Source organism: Gallinula chloropus, assembly GCF_964237585.1.
Source record: "Gallinula chloropus genome assembly, chromosome: 3".
NCBI classification, from domain to species: domain Eukaryota; kingdom Metazoa; phylum Chordata; class Aves; order Gruiformes; family Rallidae; genus Gallinula; species Gallinula chloropus.
In genome coordinates, this window is record NC_140087.1 from 39,249,288 (window position 1) to 39,262,516 (window position 13,229).

The following is a 13,229-nucleotide window of genomic DNA, read 5'->3' on the forward strand; positions in this document are numbered from 1 at the left end:
TGCCCCCAGGACACACTGAAATAACCTACAAAGGAAAGTGGTTATAAAGAGAGAATTCTAAGCGCGTATCTCACTCAGAGATTTTTATCTCATTCTTTCCAGGTGGGTAGTATTAAACATCTGGGTTTTGTTATTCAAACTGAGATTACTATAGCAGCAAATGGTATTTCAATAAATAAAGGTTTACTACATGCTATGATATCACAGACTGCTTTCAGTAACCATCGGATACTTTTCATTTCCATATTTCATGCGTGCTCCACAGGTTATGAAAGGCTTCGATATTTTCCAGACATTTTCTGTAACTAACCTCTGCATTCGTATTTGAGGTCAGAGAAATAGACCATCTCTTGAGAGAAGACAAAAAGACCTAGCCGTCCGCCAGCAAAGGTTGTATCATAGATTGGTCCAGAATCCACCATGACTTGTTTCCCTTCATACACTAAAACTCTGTGAAGAAGAACATAATGTAAATTAGACAAGAAGGATAATGCAAAGTCCAGTGCTAAGGGCTGGTAATAGTTCCCAAGAACTGAAACAGAATTGGTTTTAACAAGGCACCAGATGACCCAACTTCTTTGTTAGGACTGCTTCTCATCTCTATCTCACGCCCCACCTGGCTTGTAGCCATAACACATTAATCAGAAGCAGTGGAGCTGTTCCATAAGTAACTTTATGCACACCATCTGCAAAAGATTTCCCAAATCTTTATTTAGAACAGTCGTGTCTCCTGGAATGAACTATGTCATGTGCTAGCATTCACTGATAAGCCGCTGTCCCTGTGAACTCAGAGGTTAGCAGAAGACCTGGCCACATCATTTAGCAAAGTCGTCTTTACAGCTTTGTGAATGGTCCATTTATTTATCTTTAGGTGCAAGGGCCAAGATCAGAAATTGGAAGAACCATCCCTTTAGAGTCAATCAAAACATTAATTAAGATGTGCTGAATCTCAATTTCAGACATTTTAAGAGCTTAATGAAAGCTGGAAGGATTTGGACACAAACAGCTAGACTAATAATAAATTTGAAAAGAAGAGTTTGTTATTTTGAGGGGGCGGGTGGGGGGTGTTTTGGACTCGTGTTTTTTGTAGTGTTTCAGGCAACCACCCTGGAGCCAAAAGACCTCTAAAGACATCTCTTCATTTTTCTTCTCTATCAGATAGTTCCTTGGACTTGGATTCTCCATGTCTCATCGGAGACCTTGATATAGTCAAGATTCTCAGTCTTAAAATAGCCTTCAGCCAAATGAGAAATGATTCTATAGTCTGTTAGATAGGGAGTCTCTGGAGGAAGGGATTAGGAGTCCTGCTTCAATTGGCAATACATTAGTTAATTCAGGTTGGCTTGAAATGAGGATGAACACACTTGAGCAACTTCCTGTAACTCAAGGGTTAGGGACATTTTTTTTTTTTTTATTTTGGCAGAAAAGCTGTCCAGCACTTACTCTACCTTTAAATGTTTTATTTTCTGAAAGATGCCTAAAGACAAATATGAAACTCCTCCCTGAAAACAATACTTAAGGGATGGTAAAAAGGACAGCAGAAAGAATGGCAGGTTTTTCTGTTTGGGTAACCCTTTTTAATGTAATTCTTTAAATTTCAAGAATCCGGAATACATAGAGTTTAATAAATTATTCATCTAACAAAAAATAATTATGCAGCCCTAATCATGTTAATACTAAATTTCTTTTTCTGTATAAATAAAGTGGTTTCAAGTATATTAATGAAATACCTTAATTATTTGTGCCGTGGACTACAGAATTTGCCATGTTAGATTAGTCTAATTAGTTACCATTTGAAACATGCTTTTTCTGATACTAAGTAGATTCTGCAAAGGTAACAGAAACATGAATGAAAAACTCAAGTTTCCTTTTGGCCTGTGTCAGTCAATGCTTTGCACTGCAATACTTGGATGCATAAAGAAACTCCTTATGAGAAGCAGATAACTCAGTCCATTCGAATTTTTCTTCACCTTGTCTTTCAGAGCCGAATGAAACTCCCCAGCTCAGAAGCACAAGCAAGACCTTAAGAGGTAAGGTCAGACAATGCCCCATGAAACACATCCTTTACAGTTACTGTAGTTAATAGAAGATAAAATTGACATGGACAGTTAATGCTCACTCTGGAACATCAGATAAACATCTGGGCTCTAAGGAAAGTCATATGACACAGCTCCTTTTTGTGTGCACTACAGACGCACTCATTGCTGCTTCTGCAGTACCTCAAATAAGCCACTTTGTGAGACAGGATGCTGAAGTAGACAGGCCGTTGGCCTACTTCCCTGTGGCAATTCTGATGTTTCTAATTAATTTCATTCATTCAAATTCCAGAGGGTGGGGAGGAATCTCATGTTTTAATCTTGCTTTGAGTTTTGCTCAGGAATTTTTGGTCGCTTTACAGAAGAGCTATTGAGAATTATTTTTTTTTCTTTAATTTAAGAGTATTTAGCTGATGTAAATATTGAACCATCCAGGCTAAATTAAATACATCTGAAAAGGAAAATAACTTATTCTAAAGATAACAAAATGTCCCCAAAATATTGGAACAAACTGTCACGCAAGTATCATCATTATCAAACCTAACAAAGAAACTGATAACTCATATCAACAGAGACAGATGTTTTTCTACTAGAAAACAAAAGAGGTGCAGAAGCATTTCTTACTTTATTAATCCTGTTTTAGGTCTGTGAATCAAATGCCACCTGTAAGCTGTATAATCTTTCCAGCCAATGTTCTTGGGATCGTGCCACAAAGTACGCACCTACAACAGGAATAAAAATGCCTTATTAGAAACAGACTGTGCTCCAGTAACTGTACATCCAATAGACTAACTGTACATGCAGCCAAAGTTTATTTTTTGCAAAGCATGAAATGACAATACTGTTTAACATTTGACAGTATGACCAGCAGACATCTTTCATAGGATGAGAGTAATAAAAATTACTGATCTGTACTCTCATAGCTGGAGTCACTGAAGACCATTACAGCATCGAACCTTACTTCCCTCAGGAAGTTCTGCCCCTGTTTGCACATACACACCCACGCTGTCAGAGCTGATGCTACTTTTCCTACATGGATGAGTGGCTCTGCTGCAGAAGGCCAGCAGCTTACATACATGTTACTGCCTGTGGCCTGCTCCTTGAAATCTCTTGCACTTAGCCAAAGTCCTTCTCCTGCAGGGAGCTCCAAAGTGTGAAATTCCTATCTACGTGCGAAGCTCCACTGACTTAATTTCCAAAAGGCACAAGTTTCTTCCATGGCTGGGCTCTATCTGGAACAGCAGCAGTTCTCTCTTTGTTTTCTTTTCACTTTGGCTGTCACCGGTTACTGAACTCTAAACCACGTATAATTCAAACAATCTGGAATGCTGGAGAAGCAAGTGCCAATACAGAGGTCACAAAGGATTTGTGGATAACTGAGACCTCTTACTCCTTTTTCTTTGGACCACACCACATCTTCTATACGTGTAATTTTTTCCATTCAGAATATTTTATATGTGTAATGTTTTATTTGAAACATGATGCAAATACTGTGATTATTTTCACTAGTAAGATGGAAATTGAAGAAAACCTGATAAACCTCTGCAGAAATTGAGGTGTGAAAGGAAATTATTTCTAATATATCTCACTTCCTTTTAAAATATTCGTCATGCATAGTTGGCCCGAAGTTTTAAATCTCTCACCTGTCCAGGAGTGTTTCCTGTGTGCCAGAGAGCATTTCTCAGGTGTTCACCAGCACCAGTCGTTGAATTCACTACTTTGAGTGAGACACCAGAATAGCCATAAGCCCTGGTGGGTTTGTCCTCCCAATAGGTTTGAGTGACCTGCTTCCACATCAGAACATAAAACCGACTGCTGGACTGGTAGCCAAACACAAAGCCAGCATAGTCATCATCACGATCTGTGTTCACATAGAACGTCCCACTGAAGTCAACCGAGCTGAACTCATCGTAGCCTGGGAGGAGAATGAAAGAGACAAACCATCAAGTTGCAATGTTGGGTCTGGCCACCCACACCTAAGAGGCCCAGCTCTATCCTGAGTTTTGCTAGGAGTCATAAACATTCTTTTTCAGTTTCCTCACCCATAGGAGAGAAAGCAATTACACTTGCCTACCCATCATATAGAGGCTTCTGGTAGAAATGTAATTTACAAGGGGCATTGGAGACGACAGGCACTATGCTTATGTCAAGTTCTTCAACTGAGTATTTTATTTGTGTTACAGTCAGTGATGAAATGAATGGTCAAAGGCAAGCAGCATTGAGCTATTTTAAATTTAGGCATATACATTGTCCCCGTGTGTCAGTCCAAACCTTGAGGCACCAAAAAGGTGTCTTGATCTACTTTTTTTTCTTTCCTTATCACTACATCACATCCAAAGATGATACCTGACACTTGATACTCACCTACAGCTATCCCAGGATCAGAGTTGGCAGTCTGCACCAGTTCCTTGCCCTGGTGGCGAATAACCCAGTTGGGATCAATCTGAGCTGTACCCTTGGGGTCCAGAGGGACCATCTGGAACTTTCTGAAATCAGTTTCACTGATGGCATTGTTTTCAGGGCATACATCATAAATATCCGGGACATTGTCATTGTCAAAGTCATCTTTGCAAATATCACCTCTGCCATCACCTATAAGCAATGTGAATAAGCAAATGCAACTGTTAGCAATTTATCCAGCCATCCTAACCCCAACCAATGGAAGAAATTTATCATACATATGAGTATGTTACTCTCTTGTTTCTCAAAGTATGCTCCAAATCACTCCAAAGAAAGCTTCATTCTCTGCAAGTCCATTTAAAATGTTGCTGGAAATGTGAAAGAAGTCATCGAATTAGATCAGGGCCAAAACTGTTAATAAAACTGTGTTGTAGGTGGTTTATGACAGTGATCAATCTGGCCCCAGTCTACATGCTGCTTCAGAATCGGGGTGGGAAAAGTTGGACGTTTGCTATGTGGATGTAATTCACTAATGCTTGTATTACGTTTTCAGTTTGATTTGTCCCAGATGTGGATGCAATGTCATAACTTAATACGTGCAGTGTAAATGAAGTCAAACAATTGCATTAAAATCTTCCTGTACATTACTAAATATTCATATACTATTGAAGACACTAAATGTGGTTTCAAACTCATCTCTGCATTAGGATTCCTTCAGCAACAATCCATCTAAGGCGCTTCAGATTGCAGAAGTGTCATCTCTACTTCAACAGAACTGCAGTATAATACGCATATATCGTTACTTTCCATTGTGGGTTGAATAATTTTGTCTCACAAAAAAATGTAGCGCTTCAGAAAAATGTGGCCAAGAAGGCCAGCCCCCAAGGAATCAACTATTTTTTTGCTACATGAATTGCAAGCAGTTTTTTAGAGTACCTAAAAGCATGTCCATACAGCTCAGTTACAGTTGTGCTTCCGCTGAACACTTCTACTACACTCAGTGTCTTTAATAAAATAAAAACTTACTTCCTTTCATAATTTACCCATAATGTAGGTGAAAACTGGGGAGATGTGACTTGTCTTGAATAGCAGGTGGTGAAAAGAAGAATCTAAACAAAAAAATCTCATTGACACTGCTACTGTTATTTATACTTGAAAATGAAATAGAAAAACTTGTCTGGACAAGTACAGAAACAAATTCACAAATGGCTCTGACTTTTACAACAGAAACCACTGGATATTACACAGGGTACTAATGTAAAGCCAGAACTGCCAGCCAATGTATTTCTATCCTCATGTATCTGAGCATCTGCTTTTTTCTAAGTGTTCATGACTGCTCTAAGAACATGCGAATTAACACAATGAGGAATACCAATGATTCAGCTCATTCAATATAGACCTGCTACTAGATGCTTCATAGACAACTGGAAAACTACTTTTACTGTGCCTAACCAGAACAGCACTATTCAAGTAAGAAGCTTTCAGAGAGAAAGCAGAAGGAGTTTTAGGAAATGGGCAGAAAAAAAAAAGTAGTTAGCAAAAGCATCTAATATCTCAAAGATTTTCTGTAGTTCAGCTATATGGTAAAATGGCCCTATTTTCCACACTGGCAAGCATCCATGGAGAGTTCCAAATCCTGACCAGCTGTGTGCTCCTGCACCTGCTTCTCTTAGTACTTATTGGAGAAAATAAAATGAATTTCCAATTTTATTCCCTTTGCCAATATCAAAGATGTAATTCTTGAGTCACAGGAGAATCTAATTACTCACTGGAAGTCCTGCTGACGTTTTTGGTACTGAGCTGCTGCTGACAACATCGATTCCCTGTCAAGGACAGTTAGAAAGCCTTTGTTTACCCAGCCACGTCCAACAGCTCTCTCCTGGGCCTCATCTTCATATGCTATAGCTCACATCTTCAAGAGCGTGGGAGCATCAACTGGCTTTATTTATCACTTTTCCAAGATTCCTGTTGGACTTGCCGCTAATGACAGTGATGAGCTGGCTAAACTGTTTCAATTTACACTTTTTGTGAATCCTTACTCCACACATAAGTAATTTCCCTTGCAAGATCCAGGTGACAGATGACTATGATAAACTATCTGAGTTTGGGGGCACCCTTATTCTGGAATATTTCTGAAATTAAATTAAGTTTCAATTCCAGTGACTGGGAAGTACAAAGTTATTAAGAATATATCATTGGACTGAAGGGTTAAGTAATTTATGAACTACTACTAGCTACCAACCAGAAACTTCCTACTGCCAGCAATCATTTGCAGGAGTTCAGGCACGGCTCATGATTTTATCTTTCCAAATGTACATGCAACCATATTCTGTAGGTACTAAATTCTGCTTTCAATTTCTCTGCCCCAACCATGGAATGAATCCAGCAAAGTTTATAACTCAGAACAGAAATCGCCCATCTATAGTTATTGCAAGGGCCATTGCTTGTAGATGTATTGAGTTGGTTTTCAAAGGATCATGAATATTCTCTAAATTACATTTATGATAGTGAAACTATCACTTTCTCATTATTGAAATACTGCCAAGCATAGAGGAGGACAGTGTAAAGAGTAAAGTAAAGAACTGGAAAGAAGAACAATTATGTATCCATTTTTAACACTGTAACGTGCACCATCGAGACATATTTAAAGCTACCTACAAAGCAAATTTGAAAAAAGCCATTCAGAAATATTTTTTACAAAAAATAGTTTAAAATTAGCAGAATTTTAGACTTTAAAACCCGGAGAAATAAATTTTCAGAATAAAACAGAGAAGCAAGGCATATTTTTTCCCATTTTAATTTTCAGAAGATAATTTGTTCTGAAAGCAAAGCAGCTCATGTGCCTTTTTTATGAATTTTGAAATTCAAGGTATTTGAAATATTTTTACAGATTTTTAATATTAAAATTCAAAGTGAAAATCAGAAGTATAAAAACATCTGATCTTCTATTTTAAAATGTTTTAAAGGTGTTCTGCAATAACTAAGTATGTGTGTGTGTTTGAGGCTCTGTCAAAGAGGTTTCTTAATGCTCTAATCCTGGACCAAACTGGCCAGTTCAGTTCCAACTAAGTCTATGGTAAAATGTCAAAAGCAGCTCAGTTTCATCTGGAGTTTCCAACATCACAACTGGATAGCAAGAACTAAATGAAATTCCTACGACATTGTTCTTACCATCAGAGTCCTCCTGCTGAGGGTTGTATCTGAGGCGACAATTGTCCCTGTCATCTGGGACACCATCATTGTCATCATCAGGGTCACAGGCATCTCCTTTACCATCATTATCATGGTCAGCCTGATTAGCATTGGGGATGTAAGGGCAGTTATCCTGGTTGTTTTGGTGGCCATCCTCATCTATGTCCTCGTTGTTGTCACACTGGTCACCAACAAGGTCATGATCTGCATCAGTCTATCAAAAAAAAAAAGTTACAGTTACTAAACAGAAAAATATGGGTAGACTCATACTTAACTTCTCAACGCTCCTCTTCAAGGACTTCTCTGGCAACAAGTGTATCATGATGACAACCACACTTAAAGCAGAAACATCAAACTTTTATGGCTATCTATTCCATCAGTCCTTAAGATCTGGTCCCCAAGAAATTTCCAGAGAAGTTGTTTGGCCATAACCTTTATTGCTCTCATTCTAGAGATCATAGGGGTATATCAGTCTGGGCAGCCTACTTTCTGATTGCTTCTGTATACTCAACATTACTTACCTGCACATGGACCAACAAACTTGCCCATACCAAATGCAGCCCTGAAGCTGTATTCACTTGCCACAGGGGAATAAAACTGTTCACCAAATGCTTGAAGATGTATTAAAGGCATCATCTCTCTACTTCCCTTTCATTTGATACAAGAGGATCTGACAACCCAGGATATGAAAATGAGTAATACGGATCCACCTCTTCAGGTCTACAGTAAACATGGACTGAGAGCAATTCCTGTGTTCTTTCCTTCACCTTTGTTCTGACAGTGCCATTAATGAAACTGTTCCTAACATTTACCTGGTCTGGATTATGCATCAATGGACAATTATCACACTGATCACCAACTCCATCACCATCTGTATCACTCTGGTCTGTGTTATAGACGTAAGGACAATTATCTCGTTCATTGAAAATGTCTATGAAGAAACAATAAACACAAATAAAAGACTGAAGAAATCAGAATGATATAGCATCTAGCAAAGACAGCCAGAGTCTGACAGAGTTTTGTATAGAAAGAACTGCATTCATGTTCAGCTGCCTCAGCACTAAATAACTTATTTTTATCAGAACCTGTGCATCGTTCATTGTAGAGCATGCCAAATTTTCAAAATAAACTGTTCCTCCTCAGGAAACTTCATCGCACAAACCACAATCTCCAAAATTAAAATATAATGAAAAGAGATGAAATCAAACAGGTTGGCATATCAGGAAAAGATACTAGGACCCTTTTCTACATGCTATGTTCCTTTTTGCATACTCTTTCACCAATAACCTGTGAGTACACATTTCTTCAAATGCAGAACTACCAAAATTGCTACTAAGTACCTGACAATCAAAATGATGAAAGGACTTCAAAATGTTCAAAAGTTCAAGTCAGATATGTAACCAAAAGTTTAAAACATTACCAAAGGAAATCCCAAACTAGGTTTCTTCAACTTCTATTACTTCTGGATTCTCATTAATTTGAAATGCTGCAGGGATATGATTTTTGAACGACATTTAAGTGCTTTTCTACTCCTTAATTCTCATCAAATCTGGGTCATATGGGCATGTAGTGATAGATGAAATACAGACCTTTAATAATATTTTAAGACACACAAAAAAGGTGTATTTAGATTATTGTGGGCTTTGCACTGCATTCATAGAAAAGCAGATTAATTTCCTGCAGATATTATCTTAACTACACAGACATTCTGATGTTCTTTTACCTCCCTAAAAAGGCCAAAAAAAAAAAAAAGTAAAAAGAAGTGTTATATTAGAACCTGATTACTTTGGAACACAAATGACAGAAAGAAATATTTTTAAGATTACACCGAATAAAGACTTGCTGTGATATATTCATGCATAAATATCCACTGTACTGAGGTGGACAACTATACTGCACAAAACAGATGAACCTCTGTCCTTTCTTCTGCATTTCTGAGGTGCCAGACTCAATTTTATTTCAGGTATAAAAGCAGGTGGCCCATCTTACTGGACATAAAGCAAAGAGGACTTGTGGAACAGCACTCAGAAGTGAAAGCATACCATCTCCATCAATATCCACAGCACAGGAGTCCCCTTCCCCATTATTATCTGTGTCAATCTGAGCAGGGTTGTGCACATAAGGGCAGTTGTCACAGCGATCACCAACTTCATCCTTGTCATAATCAAACTGACGAGGGTTGAACAGAAGAGGGCAATTGTCCTAGTAAAAAGAAATAGAATATTTCACAATATAAATCGCAACTCATGAGAGCAGAACTCTTCCTCTTCATCTTAATCATATTAATCAAACAGGCTGCAAGAGTTGGGCTTGTTCAGCCTGGAGAAAAGAAGGCTCAAAGGAGACTTAGTTACGGCCTACCAATAAAGTGGTCCTAAAGGAAAGTGGGAGAGGGACTGCTCATCAGGGAGTGTAGTGGTAGGACAAGGGGCAATGGCTTCAAGCTGAAAGAGGGCAGGTTTAGATTAAATGTTAGGAAGAAATTCTTCACTGTGAGGGCAGTGTGGAACAGGTTGCCCAGAGAAGTTGTGGATGCCCCCTCCCTGGCAGGGTTCAAGGCCAAGCTTGATGGGGCTGTGGGCAACCTGGTCTAGTGGAGGGTGTCCCTGCCCATGGCAGGGGGGTTAGGAACTAGATGATCTTTAAGGTTCCTTCTTACCCAAACCATTCTATGGTTATATGTTGCAAAATCAGGCCAACTTCAGCTGCATATTATGTTTTAGGGAAGAAAAAGGAAAAAAAGAGAAGGAAAAAACCCAAGAAAAACAAGAAAAAAAGGGGGGAAAAAGAAAAAAACGATTGTTACTCTGACTTTTTTGGAAGTATTTTTCCCTAAAATCAATCCTTTTATTGGTATTTTTAAAATTTTGTTTCAGTTTAGTGTCTAGTTTGAAAGTCTTCTAGAACAAGAATTCTTACGTTTCACACATCCCTAAATTACACATGGAGTTTTGCACAGGCACGTGAAAGTACTCAGTGTGGAAAGCAAAGAATAAAAACAAAGCCAAGCAGTGGGAGTGAGGGCTACATCATCATAATGGAATCTGAAGGGAGGTCACATAGAAAAAAAAATATAGATCTTTGAAATACTTTTCTTCTGCAAAAGCAAAAAAACCCACTTACCAGGAAACAATGTTTTTTTGACATTTTAAATTCCTCAAAAATACATTTCATATATTCAGGACAATATATGGAGACAAGTCAAAAATTTTTAATGCCCATAAAATAAAATCTGGCTAGAGTTTTCCTGTATATTACTTTAGCAAATGATTCTTTGTATTTTGAAATGTTCCAAATAGAGGCTCCATGAACACAGTTCTAATCCGTCTTTAACTATCTGAAGCTCTAGAGCACCTAGGCTTCCTCAGAAGGGAAGAAGAGGAACAGTAAATTCCTAAAACCAATTCACTCATACTGGACATACTGGACGTGGCTCTTTCCTTTTGCTTCATGTACAGGAACAACAGGTTTGGTCTTTCTTTTAGGCTCTGCAGGTAAATGAATTTCAGCCTTGTGGGCAGATTTAAAGGAGGAAAGTATAAACCAGGCTATATACCTTCCTCCTGTCATTCTCCCTTGATGCTGGCTACATTTATAGTTATTATTGCTCATCGCACTTCAGATATAGTATTTACCAGCTTTTCAAATACAATGGAACTACCATTCTCCCACAGCAAAAGAAAAAATCCAATACCACATTCTATTAAACTGTTTTCATGCACACAACTGAACCATAACTGATATGAAGACATAATTCAGCCCCAGGTTCCCTAGACTGCTTTGCTCTGAACCGTGCTACTCTCCTTTGACTCAACACAGCTTTACTCTGCACCAGATATCATTCAGGCAAGGCAGTGCAGAATAACTCGGCTGAAGCTCGGAACAATAAAGCCCTCATCTATTGTAATGGTTTTCCTTAGAACCAGATATTTAGGTCAAATGTACTGAAGACACAGAAATGCATCTTACTTTGTCATCCTCAACACCATCATTGTCATCATCCTCATCACAGGCATCTCCTTTGCCATCTTTATCAAAGTCTTCTTGGCCAGAGTTAGGCAGAAGGGGGCAGTTATCCTGGCCAAAAGAAATAATCAATACATTGTGTTTACATTATGTCAGAATGAGTTGTCTGGACAGAAGAGTAGATACGGTACACGAGAGGCTATAAAACAAGAACAATCAATCACACATACTTTTTAAAGCATCTGCTTGTTTGCTGCCAAAGATAGTAGTTCATTTGCTGCTTTCATACTGTAAAGCGAAATGCATCTGCAAATCATTTTATTTCCCAGTTCTCCTTCTGTTAAAGGGATGTTTCCAGTAAATTTTAGATTAAACCATCCAGCAGAGATCATACCACATGTACACATCAACTTTTTATGAAGTATTTTGAAGATTATATATAAAAGGACCAGGTTTGGTGGCCAGAAAAAGAAAATTACAAGCCAGAGAAATGTTTGTTCATGTGGAAAGTTACTGGGATGAAGTAGTACACAGCAATGAAGGGGAACACTGTACAAAAGGAGTTTGAAAAAGGCCTTAATACTGTTCTACAAACAGTACTGTTGCACTCTCATCCTCCCACGAATTTGAAAATTAAAGGCAAATGTATGTCTTTATTTTGTAACAAAGCATTGTAAAGAATTATTATTTTGAATGAGAAATTCTTAGCTTACACTGAAAAATAAGAACTGTAATGGTTTGCTAATTTTTTAACATGTATTCCTTTTCAAAATACTAAATCAGTTGAAAATGGATTGCAATTCTACCAGTGGATAAAAGTAAATACATCAGTAAAACTCCATATTCTGTATCTACCTCAAACCAAAACTGAGACCTAATATATATGCAAAAATACTTTCTTATTTACAAACATTTGCTTTATTCATATAGCTTTGCTTAGACAGTATTTTTTCAACCATTGACAGCTCAAGCACAGCAGCTTTGGTTTACTTTTTTAAAACACAATTACTCAATGAGGATATTTCATAATTAATATATGGAACTGAAAATACTTGGTATCTTTAAGAGTTTGGGGGTATTTAGGGTGGGCTCCCTTACATGAAGTATTTCAGCCTATTATATCAACATGTAAATTATAGAAACCATGAAACAGGTGTGGGTTTTTGAATGTGTTCAGCATGTTGGGGTTTTAATGAGAAGTTCTTTGAGTCAACATGTTGCAAATTCTGATGACAGGAACCAAAAAGGACTATATGAACTGCTAATGTTGAACTGGCTGGATCCTCAATGAAAAAACATCAGCTACAGTAGAGAAGATCAGCATTTGAAGCTCATATTTCCAGCAATGTCTGAAACTTTTCTGATAAAGCTCAGATTCACAACTTCAAGTGGATATCAGCTGAGTGACTTCTAATTCTCTCAGACAGCCTGATTTCAATTTTTTCTTCTCTCTTGATCAATATTTCATTTTTTTAACCACTGTAGTGGTCTAGAATTTTTTTATTTCTTTTCTCATTTTTTAAGCCGAAGTTATTGTGCTAAAACTTCATGAGAATTTAGAGGCAGATCACTTCAACATGGAGGAGGACAAACCAAAATGTTTCAGGTCTGAGGGGAAAATATAATCTAAAAACC

At 37.8% G+C, this 13,229-nt stretch overlaps 1 protein-coding gene across 1 annotated transcript in view; it reads right to left on the bottom strand.

The window, feature by feature from the left end:
• Positions 1 to 305: 305 nt before the first annotated feature.
• Positions 306 to 13,229, bottom strand: part of THBS2 (thrombospondin 2) — a gene marked incomplete at both ends in the record, with an annotated part of 29,646 nt that continues 16,722 nt past the window's right edge. The window contains 8 exons of the mRNA XM_084261638.1: positions 306 to 450; positions 2,661 to 2,758; positions 3,680 to 3,951; positions 4,401 to 4,628; positions 7,608 to 7,842; positions 8,441 to 8,559; positions 9,671 to 9,830; positions 11,598 to 11,705. Of these exons, the coding sequence (XP_084117764.1) occupies positions 306 to 450; positions 2,661 to 2,758; positions 3,680 to 3,951; positions 4,401 to 4,628; positions 7,608 to 7,842; positions 8,441 to 8,559; positions 9,671 to 9,830; positions 11,598 to 11,705 (1,365 nt within the window). The remainder of the gene's footprint in view (positions 451 to 2,660; positions 2,759 to 3,679; positions 3,952 to 4,400; positions 4,629 to 7,607; positions 7,843 to 8,440; positions 8,560 to 9,670; positions 9,831 to 11,597; positions 11,706 to 13,229) is intronic.